At 38.3% G+C, this 14753-nt stretch overlaps 1 protein-coding gene across 1 annotated transcript; it reads left to right on the forward strand.

Annotated features, from left to right (window-relative positions):
* Positions 1-787: 787 nt before the first annotated feature.
* On the forward strand, positions 788-2097 carry LOC127103489 (uncharacterized). Its single transcript, XM_051040741.1, has 2 exons — positions 788-1336; positions 2044-2097. Exons 1-2 carry the CDS (start codon positions 788-790, stop codon positions 2095-2097), a joined length of 603 nt encoding a protein of 200 aa, XP_050896698.1.
* Positions 2098-14753: the final 12656 nt, after the last annotated feature.

Raw genomic sequence — 14753 nt, forward strand, 5'->3', positions numbered from 1 at the left:
AAATCCAACCTGGAAATATTAATGGAGGATTTCATTGAGACGCAAACTCACTCTAGGATAGAATCTGTGATGGAACGCTTTGTGGCTACACAAACTCTTCAGAATGAAGAATTTAGAAAACAAAGTCTCTATACCAATGAAACCCTTACGCAACTGAACGCTGTGGTCGAGTCCCTCGTCACTCACAACGAGGCATTAGAGACTCAAATCTCCCTACTTGCGCAGACACCTCTAGGACCTTTATACCACCATATCTGAAACTTAACTTCAGAAAGTTAATTTCACCGGCAAGTGTGAAAGTCAAGTTAATTGTATCGCTTTTGAGGTTGTGGAGTCTATCAGAAAGGCAAAAGATAATGAAGAAATCAATTTAGTTAAATCATTGATACATTAGTCCTTGTGGGTTCGATAATCTTTAAAACTACGTGATAGGACTGTGCACTTGCAGTCACGATTCACATAGACTTACTAACTCGCGATCAAGTTTTTGGCGCCGTTGCAGGGGACTAATTTAGTCGATATCATAACTACAGTGTTGCCTAGTATAGACTAAGGCACTCTTTTCTCTATTATTATGTATCACCCAAATTTTCTCCACGATTATCACTCCCAGTATTTTGAGGAATCGCAAGATTCCTATAAATCCAACCTGGAAATATTAATGGAGGATTTCATTGAGACGCAAACTCACTCTAGGATAGAATCTATGATGGAACGCTTTGTGGCTACACAAACTCTTCAGAATGAAGAATTTAGAAAACAAAGTCTTTATACCAATGAAACCCTTATGCAACTGAACGTTGTGGTCGAGTCCCTCGTCACTCACAACGAGGCATTAGAGACTCAAATCTCCCTACTTGCGCAGACACCTCTAGGACCTTTCACTGAGAAACATGCAGATGTTGTAACAATCACCAGTGAAAAGTTTATCGAAAATCCTAAGGAGAGTGATAATGAGGAGGGTTCAGGTGAGAAAAGAGTAGAGATTGAGAAAGAACCATTGACACCACCCGAGAGGGAGGTTGTCAAAGAGGTAGAGAAGGAAGAAATATGTGTTGTTCCTCCTCCCTATAAATCACAAATCCCTTTCTCGCGAAGGTATGTGGAAGTCAAGGTAGACCCCAAATCCGAAAGATATGAGGAGCTATTGGAAAATATCCACATCAATGAACCTTTATTTGAGACCGTGAAAAAGAAGAGAAAATTAGAAGACCATGAAACAAGGGAACTCATTAGTATAAAAAGAGGCAAATTAGACTTTGAGGTGGTGGATGAAAAAATTGAACCCAAACCTGAAAAGCTAGCTCTCAAGATAGATCCAGAACCACCACCACAAGTTCAGAAGGATAAACTACCTCGCAGAAGAAAAAGAAGAAAATGTGATAAATATGAGAGATGGATTGATAAGTGGCCATGGAAATCAAAGAAAAGTGAAAAGTTTGACCGAGGATTCATCCTCGAAAGATGCGTAAAAGTGAACCTAGTGCTAAACTGGGAAAAACGCCATTTCATGGTCCGACAAGGAATCGTGCTCGGACACATAGTATCCGACAAGGGGATTGAAGTCGACAAGGCCAAAATAGAAGTTATAGAAAATCTCTAGCCTCCGGAAACCGTGAGAGAAATATGAAGCTTCTTAGGACACGCCGGTTTCTACCGGCGATTCATTAAAGATTTCTCAAAAATCACCAAACCACTGACTTGCTTATTGATGAAAGACGCCGAATTCATCTTTGACGACAAATGCCTAGCGACGTTTGAACAACTAAAAACAGCTCTTATTACCGCACCTATCTGTCATACCCCAATTTTGTCCATACATTTTTAAATTTTCATAAATTTGATTTCATTTTCAATTTACATCATATGCACAGCATGACATACATTTCATCATGAATAATACCTAAAATATCAGTCAGAATAAATTATTGAAAATACAGACAAATTGGTTAAATCATTTCTCAAGAACGTGCAAAACAGCAGGTAAAAAGTTTCAAAATTAAAATTGCAGATGCCAGTATTATTAATCTATGGTTCATGTAGCTTAAAATGGTGGGCTCGTTATATTTTTCAGTGACTGTTTCGGTTGCGTTTTGACCTGCCTAAGCCTTTTAACCATTGAAAATTTATTTCAAAATTAAAAGAAATGCTGTATTTTTTCAATAAGTATATTTTGTGCTGATCATTTTAGTGCGTTCGATTTAATTTTTCGAGCGATTTTTCGCCCAACTTTTCTTCATTTCTAGGCGTTTTAATTTTATTCTCTCGCTGAAATATTCAGAAAACTTAAATAGGAATATTTATGCCTCCCTTTTATTTTTATCATATTCATTTTAGAAGTTATGAATTTTATTTGATTTAATTGATTTAATTTGTTTTAAATTGATTAAATCATCTAGAAGGGGTATTTTAGACATTTTAAATTAGCTAATAATTTGTGCTTCTTTGTGTGTTTCTTTGGGTTAATCGCGATCGTTAGATCAAGATTAATCAATGATCCATGTTAGTTATCCATGCCATTTTCCATTATCCAATAAAAATCAGATTTTTAAATAGTAATGTTATTAAGTAAACATCAGAAAATTAATATCTCTCTCCATCCAATGAGAACATGCGACGTCCCCATTTCACATAGGATCCTCACAAAACTTTAGAACTTGTCCCCCACAAAATCCACACACCGCAACGGTTACCTAGATCCTCCATTTTTTCTCTCTCACGAAAAAGACAAAAAAAGAAGAAAAGGAAACGGAAAATGAAAGGGTCTCATGCATTACCTTTCCAAAATCTCTCACACAGGATAACGAAAAAAGAAAGAAAAAAGAAAAAGAAAATACTCCCTTTTCTCTCACCCACTCGCAAAAACTCTCCACTCATAACTGATAATAACTCTCTCTCTCTCTCTCACGGGACCTCTGGAAAAAAAAGGGATATTAATCCACTCTCTCTCTACTGAAAAAAGGGTGGAAAGGAAAAGAAAAATAAAGGAAAAGACTTTCTTTTTATATGACACACGTCTCCATCTCTTTCCAATAACTCATCACGTCACACTTACAATCTCTCTCTGCTGGTGGAGAAAAAAAAACCTTTCTTCTTCTTCCCAAACCTGCCGCCGTAAATCACCACCAGACCTCACCACCACGATCAACCATACCTCAAACACCTCCTCCGGTGACGCCATCCTTAAACCACCACTACGCACAATCTTCAAACAGAGAACGCCTCCGCCATCTACTTTCCGATAACCAACCGCAAACCATCTTCTCACTACCACGACTCCAACCCTCCATCTCCACCACCCCAAACCACCGCGTACCTCATCTCACCCTCACGAACTGTGCCCTTCACTTCACGCCAAAACAACTCTCCGTCACTCACCCTTCTCTCCTCCGACCACCACGATCTTCCTTCCAACACCACAACTCCAACCTTCGCACCATCGAAATCGCCGACAAACATACAAATCCCTTGATGCGTCTCCCTTCGCAACCGCCAACTCCTTCTTCTTCTTCCTTGTTGCACCAACCGCTCCGCCGCCTCTCCACCGCTGACGTACAAACACAACTTCCAACCCCAACGCCATTACTCTCCGACCACCGAGCTGAGGCGTAAACTTCTTCTTTTCTCCTATTTAAATTTTTCTCATTTAATTATATTGTTCATATTTTAAACTTTGTTGTATTTAACTATAATAATGTTTTTAAATATGGTTTATTTACTTATTAGTAGATTGTATTGGTTTATGTTTATTTTTTTCAAAAAATAGATAATGTTTGTATACTGATTAAACATGTTTTTTATTTGGTTTTGGGTTATGGTATTGTGGTACAAGTGATATTATTTGTACTGATTAACACTCCGCTCTGTTGCATTGTTGTGAACTTCAACAGGATTTTTTTTGTTGTTGTTTGGCTTGCTTATCAAATAAGCTTGTAAAATATTGTAGCATAATGTAAATACTGGGAATATGTTGGGTGTTGTTACTGTTCAAAGTTCATTGCAATAAATTAGATTTTCAATATGCAGATTCGGCAATTTCATGGCGGTTTACCGCCAAACTTCAATAAATTAATAGACCAATTTCACCGTGTTATGAATTCCAGAATGACATTAATCATGTTGTTATCTCGTACAAACCGGTTTGAGCACACCGATTCAATTAAACAAAGTGATACCGTCACTTAACATTTTTTTCTTTCATGAATTATAATAAATTAATTAAATTTTGGCCAATAAGTTAATGACTATTAATTAATTTTAAATTAACTTGAATATTCGATTTAAGTAAATAATATTGATAGCTAATCTTAATTAATTTAGTTAATTAGTTTAATCGAACTTTAATTAATTAGTTTTGTTAATAAAAATGGACCGACTTATCTCATCATCAATTCATAATCCTTTCAAACCAATTCGATTTCATCATCAATCCGAACCAATTTCAAAAACACAAATCACATAATTCTTGATTTAACGTCAAGCCCACTTTCAAAACAAACCCTTTGTAAGTCGATTGCTTTGGCATCGCCATCAACCTCACGTGTATATAAATTTACTAATATTCCATACAAATTCAAACCATTTTTATAAACAATTTAACTGCTAAATAATTTTCTCTTTTAAACGCAAACTTGGGATGAAAAGGATATAGGAAGTGTTCGCTTCACTATTTCTCAAGTATTCGAATGATTGGCGCACGCCATATTGCTCGAATTTTTGTCACCCGACTAAAGCTTCAACCATAATATTCAAATTATTTCTTCCAAATTAAATATAAATTCTAAACCCCTTTTAATTCTATATTTTGGATAATAAAAACGATGGGAGGCGTTCGCCTCACTATCTCTCGATTGTTCGAATAATTAGCGTACGCCATATTGATCGAATTCTCGTCGTCCAACTAATAACGCAATCGTATAAATTCAAATCATATTTTATATCAAATACAACTTCACAAGAATAAACTTTATAATTTAGACTTCAAATGAAAAGAATGGGAGGCGTTCGCCTCACTATCCTTTGATTATTCGAACGAGTGGCGCACGCCACATTGCTCAAATCATCAACTTTCGATTAAAACCTGCAAATTCAAATTCAAATTATACTCCCAAATTAATACAAACATCTAAGAATATTTCTTTTTTTATAAATTAAATTTCGGATGATAAAATATAGGAGGCGTTCGCCTCACCTTTCTGAGGTCTTCATCCATCTTTATTATCAATTCTAATTACTCGAAGAAAGCGAATAACATTCAACTTACATTCAAATAGCAAATTAGACTAAAAATTTCCCGTTGAGTACAACGGACGTGAGGGTTGCTAATACCTTCCCCTTGCGTAATCGACTCCCGAATCCGAATATGGTTGCGACAGTCATTATTCTATTTTCTTAAAGGTTTTGTCAATATTTTCCTATTCCTTCATTGGAATAAATAAAGTTTAGTCACGACTCACTACGCCAAATAAGGGAAAAGAGGGCGCTTTTTTTGGCCTATAACAGCGCTTTAAAGCGCCCTCTAATCTGGCGCTGGCATAGGTAAAGACAGCGCTTTTTTTCCTGGTGAAAGCGCTCTCTAAAGTGGCTCTTTAAGCCCTTTAAGGGCCACTTTAGAGGGCGCTTTTTAAAGAAAGCGCCCTCTAAAGTGGAAACTTTTAAGGGTTTAGAGGGCGCTTTTACTGGAAAGCGCCCTCTAAAGTGGAAACCTTTAAGGGTTTAGAGGGCGCTTTTATTGGAAAGCGCCATCTAAAGTGGAAATTTAAAGGGTTTAGAGGGCGCTTATTTTGGAAAGCGCCCTCTAAAGTGGGTGGTTATTTAACATTTACATGCATCACATGTCTCTGTAAGACCCCAATTTTGTCCCTAAGATCCCTCATGGCATCATATCATATCATATCATTGCCTCAAGGATCATTGTGCACCTTGCCTTCTTTCTTGTGGGTGGGTTACCTTGTGAGTGTGGTTCTTGATCACCAAGCATGTTTTGCATTTGTATATCATTGCTTTTCATTTGTTTACTAACCAAAAGTACAAAAATATTGTCATCTAACCATGTTACTTGCAGCTGAAGCAATCAATAGTCAAACAGTCAAGTCATTCATTAAGCAATGGATGGTAGCCATTCTTGAAGAATTTGGGCACCATGATCATTCATCAAGAGTTCATATGAGTTGTGACATCATTTTGAATCAAGATCTCAAGTGGAAGAGGCTTGAAAGTCATCAAAGCATGGCTCAGTCAACCAAAACCCTAGTAAAGTCAACTGTGCATTTAATCAAGAATTTGATGATGAGAAATGGTTTGAGAGGTCTTATTCATGTCCATACAAGCCTCATATAACATGTCAAACATCAACATTGAGGAATTGGAGGTCAGACAAAAAGTTTCCCAAAATAGCAAGGACCTGTAATTTTCAACTGCCAAAAATGGAAAGTCCTTCTCATCAAATTTACATGTCCAAGCAAGCTTCAAAACAAATTTTGTCCAACATGAAAGTTGAAGATCTTGCTCTTGCCTTTCCAAAAAGTCCAAGAACACTCATATCTCATTTATGGTTGGAAAGTTATGATCAAATCATTTTCAAGAATTTTGGAATTTCAAGGAGGCATAACTTTCAAACCATTTGGCCAATTTGGGTGATTCTTTTTTGAGCAAACTCCATTTGACATGTACTATCATAATCCATCATTACATTCCATCGAAAATCTTCACATCAAAAGGTCATTTTTCAAGTGAACCATTTAAATTTTGGTGGGAAAAATAGTGATTTTGAAAAATACTCATGATTTTCATGCCAAACCACTTCCAATAGCTTCTAAACAGGAATTTGGATTTGCTTCAAGTAGAAATTCACTGTTCCATTGATCACACTTACATAAGGGCATTTTTGCCAAATTACATAACATGTGCATTTTCACTAATCCATTCCAATTGTTGCTAATCATGTTTACCAAGTGGATTAACAGGTACTATAAAGCATTAATCATAACAGAAAATCCAAATCCACAATCACAATCTGAGATCTAAACCAAAAATTCTCCACAATCTCTCAAATTTTTCCAAAGCTTTTTCACTCGGTTCAACAAAATTCTTCATTCTTTGTGCTTGTTCTTGTATCATTCATCATTGGCAGGTATAATTGAGGATCTGTTGGAGGAGAATTGTGGAAAATCTTGAAGATTCGCAGCTGTAGAACATTGGTGCATTCACATGGCAGTTGAGAATTTCACTGGATTCAAGCTTTGCTGAGCTGAATTATCACTTCCATTCATCTTCCACAACACCATAGGTCATCTGTTTTGGCAATTGGAAGCTTGATTCGCGCAATTTCAACAGTTGCATCTCCAAGAGGTATGAATTCAAATCTTCCAATTCTTGAAATTAGCATGTGGTTTAGGTAGATCTTAGTTAGTAGAACACACTGCAACTTGAATCGTGCCTTTTCATCAAGTATCGATCAAGATATCTGGATTTGAATGTTTGATTGCAAAACTTCTTTTGATCGAATCTCTTGCCATGCATAGAATTAGGACAAATCAAGGTTATATTGTCGATCTATGTTGTAAGACGAATCGATCCATGTATGATTTGCCAATTTCTGTGAGATTTTGTTCATGTTGATGATGAACATCAAGAACACGATGAATGTGTTCAAGTTTTCGTTCCAAATTTCATTTAGATCCATTTTGCCTGGCTTTGCATGTGTTTACATGTTCGTGCGCCATGCTACCAGTCACGTAACGCCACGTATTAAATGAAACGAGGCGTTTCATTCATGGCGCGCTCCGTTTGAATTATACAGGGGTTCGATTCCCCGTTGCCACAAAATTCATTTGGCCTTGCATTTTTTATTCCAATTGCTCATCATGTTCATGCCTTGCCTTCTTGCATTTTTAATTTCTTTTCCACATTTAAAAATTCATACATCATAAAATACACATCCAAAATTCATCATTCTTTTTTTGATTTGTTCATCATCATGTCTATTATTTTATGGATATTTTTAATAAATTTTTGCACGGTTAGATTTTTAAAAATGCCTAGAGTTTGTTTGTGTATACCATGCCTTGCACCTTGCTCACATTTTCTTTCATGAAATCTTGATGCCTAATTGAAAATGGTTGAAATTTTGTATGTATGATCTTGACTCATTCCTGGTCATTTTGGTATATGGTTTGCTATTTTTGAGTTTCTGGATTGAGAGATATGATGTGATCTTCATGAGTGTGACAATGTATGTCACACTATGTTTTGTCCAACTTCTTGAATTTTGTTTCCATACTTGTCCTATGCCAATTGCTCTGAATTTTTGCATGTGATTACTTCTGTATGTCTAGTATGAGAATAACTTTTTGTAGATTTTTTAGATTCATTTCCTATTTGATTGGGATTTTCTTTGCTGTTTAGTTGTTTTTGAACTTTTGTGGAGTGTTCAACTTACATGACTTGTGAAATTCTCATGCCTTATCATATGAAGCTGAAATTTTGTGGATTGGTTCTTAACGTGTTAAATTTCATTTTGGCTTTGGAGTGGTTCATTTATCTTGTGCCAATTCTGTTTTGCATTCATTTGAAGTTGATACATGATTTGTGGCCTTGTTTGAGTTTGTTCTTGCATGCCATGATTTGATGAATTTAATTTCTATACTTCCTCTTATCCAATTCCAATTAAATATGGTGTGTTGCTTATTCAATGTGTTCTGTTTAAGCATGATTTTTCCTGGAATTTATTGAGCCATTTTGGTATTGATATGCTTGTGTTCATTCTGTTTACATCATTGAATTCTCAACCTGCCTAGTTTGACATGATTTGCTTATGAAATGCAATTGGTGCATAGTTTTGATATGAGACCAGCTGGAATTTGTTCTTATTTGATAAATCTTGATTTTGATCAAGTTTCATGTTCTGTTTTAAATATTTTCTCCTCCTTTGACCCTAGGCTTTGGCCTAAGGGTTCACTTCTCACATTTGAGTTTGATTTTCAGGTTAAAGAAGCAATTGCTTTAAGGAGATTAATACAAGTTGATTGAGTTTGGTTTACTTGATTGTGATGAACTAACTTGGTTTGTTTTGTAGGATGCTAACTCATTTGGTTTGAGTTTGTGCTTTGCACATGTGATTGATTGTGTTGACTGTTGGTTCATAACTTGTCTGTTTTGACTTTGTGATTGGTATACTGATTATATTTGATTGATTTCAGGTACCATAGTTGCTTTAGTTCCTTTGAGAACTTGCTATTGCTTTGCTTTGCTTAAGCATTGAGGTAGAATCTCTTGTCTCCATGTAGTCTGGAAGACCTGGCTTGTTACTTAGCCAGGCAACTGTCTGAAGTCCTCCTTAAGAGGCAATGTTTGTGATTGTTTAACTTCGTCCCCAAGCAGGAAAAGACCTCATATGAGGCAATTGGTAGACAAAAGAGATATGTAGCCTATCTCCTACTATTCTGTGAGTCTCTCACCTTGCTCACACCACATGTGTTGATGCATAGTGAGTAAAAACCCAAGATCTATCGAGTCCTTAACTTGTGGAGAGAGTTCCATCTTTCTGAACTCCCACACCTTCTGATATTCAATGCTCTCCCTGACCAGGGATAAGAGTGATGAGGCACACCCCTCATATCCTTTCATTTGCTTCACCTTGGCTCTCAAGGTCAAGGTTAAGAGCACCACTTACCCTATTCCAGTTGACTTTTAAGTCTCCCCTTTTGATTGAGCCTAATTGTTTGGTTATAGTGTGTGCTAAATGACTTTGTCTGATTGATTGCTTGTGCATTTGTACATGTTTGCTTGCGTGCCTTTGTGCACTCATCATCATTGATTGTTCATTATTGCATGATCATCATTGCATACCTTTGTGGTTTGTTTGAGGTTACCCATTGAGGACAACTGTAAGTCCAGTCATTGGCCATTGTTCCTATGATTTGGAAGGGATAGAGTGTAAGACCATTTCATTTGGTCACTCATGTCCATTGCTTAGTGCATTGTTTGTTTATTTTATGTGAGGATGCAATTGTAAGACCATGTTGTTGGCATTTGTACTCCCATGATCATCCTTTGGAGGTCGGTATAAGTCCAGACAGAGTGGCATCTGACATCCATGTCTTGTTTTACCTTAGGAGATTGGAATAAGTCCATTTATTGGCATCTAATATCCGCTTTTACTTTGTGAGATTGGAGTAAGACCATCTATTGGCATCCGGTATCATTGTTTTGTTTCAGGAGATTGGTGTAAACCCATTTATTGGTATCCGGTATCCGCTTTTGTTTGTGAGATTGGTATAAGTCCATTGATGGCATCCGGTATCACCTTGCTTTTTATCTGCTTGCTTGTTCTGTTGCCCATTCCTAAGGACACACTTGAATCATCTTCTATATGATCTCAAGAGGTGAACCTTTCTAAGAAGTTTTACATTCCATTATCCATACCCTCTTTGTCCTAAACCTTCTCACACTTTGCTTTCAAAAACTTCTGACTTGTTGTGCAAACATCTTCATGTCTTTTCAAATTAGAAACCTGGACCCTAAGTCCTTGACTTTTCAAACTCCATTTCATAACACTTCTTTTAATCAATCTTAATCATACCTTGACCATATTTTGTGAATACTCATAATCAATTAACTTCACACATTCAATTGTTTTGTGGCTTTGTCCATTGTTAATATGTTTTCACACATTAGCCATAGGTTTCAATTACCATAGTGGTTGATGTAAATCTTACCTTATCCTTAGTGAGTCGATTACAAGACTTCCGTACTGAAAACAGGGTTAACCCCTCTAGTACGTCGAAGCCGTCCTCGCATGGTGGATTGTTGATTCAGGTTGAGTTTTCTCCCATTGGTAATGAAAAGCCTTAATGCTTGTGTTTTAAAATGAACTCACTAATTTTTGGAAATCTTTTAGCCGAACTACGGCGTTTTGATCCTTACCTTTGATGGAAGGTACGTAGGCAACGGGTTCATCCGTTCAAACACAAAAATAACTAACTTGTACATTCTTTTCTCATCATCCCATTCATGTTTGCACAATATGTCAAAAACAAATAAACATTTTTATACAACAAGTGTGAAAAGGGCTCCCTAGGAGTACCTAGGACGTGATGGGTGCCTAACACCTTCCCATTGCGTAATTTACCCCTTACCCAGACTCTCTGATCTTTTTATTGGTTTTCTACGTGTAAAACTTCTTAGGTTTTTGTTCGCTTTTTAACCAGTCCTTAGGATAAATAAAAGTGCGGTGGCGACTCGATTTCTTTGTATACTTTGCTTATGGTTTAATCAATAAATCATATAGCGACGAATACACCGCTACAGAAAAGTGGCGACTCTGCTGGGGACAACATTAGACCTTCCCTGGTGGTATTGCCTACTTTTCACCCTTGTTGTACGATATCTGGTCTATGTGTTATTTGACATATTTTTGTACAATTTGGGATAACTGTATTGATTGTAATGTTTGAATTGCTTGATATACAATTGTTGTTTGCTTTGGTGATCTCTGTGAGATGAGTTCTATACCCGAACTCGAGTTCACTCTAGGATAGGAGAATGGCGTAGTCTTGTTGACTGGTGTGGAGTATTCCTTAGCCAGTTGACTTGCGAGTCCATTCACTTGGTGGAGGTCATGTTGGATTAATAATGTCACACAAGTTATTTGTGGTTAGACCTTATTCTTTCAATCATGTGCCTTAGAAGCCCAGGACCTTAGTTTACCAAACCCATCTTGGCCTATTTTTAGAACGTAGTGAGGAGGTCGTTCAGATGTAAGTTCTGATGCGATTGTTACGCGATACTACACTCATAAGAGTCTCTCTTGAGAATATTTTTGGAATACGAGTATTCGTTTCTCCGATAATATCCGAGAGATGGGACGATGATTATGGGAACCTCTGGTAGAACATGTCTGGCAGGTTTAAACCCTAGTACACTCCCATTGGGTGGTTCTTAACCGAGACTCCATGCTCGTGACTCTCAGCAAACCCGTGATTCATGGTTGAGTCGTTCAAATATCGTTAATATCAATGGAACTTGGGCGTTGATAAGGTGAAGACCATAATCCGCCAAAATGGATTATTGATATTAAGGATGTTAGAGCCGGTTCATGTACCGTTAATATCAATGGAACTTGGGTGTCGATAAGGTGAAAACCTAAATCCACCAAAATGGATGATTGATATTAGGGATACAACGAGCTTTCCCACGACCTTTGTTTGGTGTGACTTGCTTGATCCTTGAGTGTGATTGTTGCATTCATGCATTCATGCATTCATCTGCATTCATGTCATCAGAAAAGAGAAAATTTTCAAGGAACTTAAAAGGGTTTATTTGCAAAATTTTCAGACATGGAAAGACCGAAAAGGCATACAAAGAAGTACAGCTTTAGACAGCCTGATGTAAAAGAGTTAAGGAATCTGACATCTTATGTATTAGATCCCTTGGGGTTCAAAGCTCGCTATGGGAAGCTTCTGCCTCTGTTGACTACTCAGGTTGACGAAGGGCTGATGAGTACTCTGGCTCAGTTTTACGATCCTCTGTATCACTGCTTCTCATTTCCGGACTTCCAGTTGCTACCTACCTTGGAGGAGTATTCTCACCTCATTGGGATCCTGATTCTGGATCAGGTGTCGTTCAGTGGCTTAGAGAGTATTCCGACTGCTCGAGAGATTGCAGATTTGTTGCACATAGATGAAGCCTTGATTAAAGCTAATCTGATTACCAAAGGTGGAATTCAGGGTTTTCCGTCCGAGTTCCTCATCGCTCAAGCTACCATCTATGGGAAGGCCATGAGTGAGGATGCCTTTGAGGCTTTATTTGTGCTGCTCATCTATGGGTTGGTCTTATTCCCCAACTTCGACAAATTTGTGGACATGAACGCCATTAGGATCTTCTCGGTTCTTAATCCCGTTCCGACTTTGTTGGGTGATGCCTATGTCTCTTTGCACCTGAGGAATGCAAAGGGTGGAGGAGTTATCGTCTGTTGTCTACCTTTGTTGTACAAGTGGTTTATTTCGCACTTGCCGCAGACTCTTGCCTTCAAGGAGAACAAGGGATGTCTACGGTGGTCTCAGAGACTCATGTCTCTCACTAATAATGATATCTCTTGGTATGATCGTGTGTATGATACAGTGCAGATCATTGACTATTGTGGTGAATTCCCTAATGTGCCTCTTCTTGGTACATGTGGTGGGATCAGCTACAATCCTATCCTAGCACGTCGTCAGCTTGGGTTCCCCCTAAAGGATAAACCTCATAACATTCTGTTAGAAGGTGTGTTCTTTCAGGAGGGTAAAGATCCCCAAGGCCTGAAAGCCAGATTTGTCCGCGCTTGGCGCAAGATCTGCAAGAAGAGTAGGAACGAATTGGGTCCGAAGAATTGCATTGCTTTGGAACCTTACACCTCTTGGGTTAGACAGAGAGCTGCCGTGTACCTTATGCCATATGATCATCTGAGACCTACACCGTTGGATGTGGCTGGGCCTTCAACCCTCCCTACCCAACGTGTAGAGGAGTTGAGAGAAGAAGACCTTTCACATGCTTGGATCCGTGAAAGAGAAGAATTGCTTCAGCAGCTTAAGGAGAAGGACGCTCTAATTGAGTTTCTCGAGCATCGGGTGATCGACGATCCCAACGACACTTGGACTTCTCTGCTTCCTCAGTCTTCCAAGTTTTGGAAGAGGAAGTATGATCAGCTTGCGAAGGAGAAAGCAGATATGGAAGCTGCCTATGAGAGAGAGATCAAGAAGCTGTGTGTTTCTCGTCTTCCAGCATCCCAAGCTTCTAGGGATCCATAGGATGTTATTTTCCTTTTCTCCTTGTAATTGAATCAAAAAATGTTGTACTTCCTTATCTCGATTATATTTGAATGAGATATTTTCCATAATGATAATAAATGATTTAAAAATTTCAAAATTGCAAATAATACCCTAAGGGTTCCTTGAAAATAAAACAAAGCATATGCACAAGCATTACATGCATCATTTGCATAAGCAGGTACCTTGTTTCTGGTCTTCTTGTTCTGACTCTGTGTTCTTCATTTATTTTGAAGACAAGCTGACTCACCGGTACTATACTCGAGCCAATTCTGCAAGAGTTATGGATCAGCTAGAGCAAGAGAACCGTGAATTGAAGGAAGAGGTCGCCAGACTTGGCGCTCTGATGGAGCAACTTCTTGCTGCCCAGAATCAGCCTGCTCAACCGCCTGCTACTCCTGTCCAGAGGACAGTTATCTCAGAGATGGTGACTCCGACTGTGCCAGTCGCCAGTGCTCATTTCGCGTCTCACGCCATGCCAACCGGGTTCCCTTGGGGTATGCCTCCGGGTTTCATGCCAGATATCCCTGCTCCAACTTTTGCTCACATGCCGGCATCTAGCCGGTCCTTGTTGCTGCTCCTCCTGTCGTGCATACCATGCCAAGGGTAGACGACACCATCTATCATTCCGAGCCGTCTGAGGGCCCGGATGTCAATGAGAAGATGGACGCTATGAATGACCAATTCCTTGAGCTGAGGAAGGAATTAAAGACCCTCAGAGGTAAAGATTTGTTCGGCAAGTCTGCTGCCGAGTTGTGCCTTGTTCCCGGAGTGAAGATACCAATCAAATTCAAAGTACCTGACTTTGAAAAATATAAAGGGACCACTTGTCCTCTCGCTCACCTGGTCATGTACGCCAGGAAGATGTCAACCCAAACTGATAATGATCAGCTTCTGATCCATTATTTTCAGGACAGTCTGTCCGGTGCTGCGCTTAGATGGTACATG

Source organism: Lathyrus oleraceus, chromosome 7, assembly GCF_024323335.1.
Source record: "Lathyrus oleraceus cultivar Zhongwan6 chromosome 7, CAAS_Psat_ZW6_1.0, whole genome shotgun sequence".
In the NCBI taxonomy this organism is placed as follows: Eukaryota; Viridiplantae; Streptophyta; class Magnoliopsida; order Fabales; family Fabaceae; genus Lathyrus; species Lathyrus oleraceus.

What these genes read in the sequence shown, in the direction of transcription:
- LOC127103489 (XM_051040741.1), top strand. Translation starts at nt 788, where the DNA reads ATGCAACTGAACGTTGTGGTCGAGTCCCTCGTCACTCACAACGAGGCA. An exon ending in ATCCAGAACCACCACCACAA is followed by an intron (nt 1,337 to 2,043) that starts GTTCAGAAGGAT and finishes TGGTTCATGTAG; the next exon opens with CTTAAAATGGTGGGCTCGTT.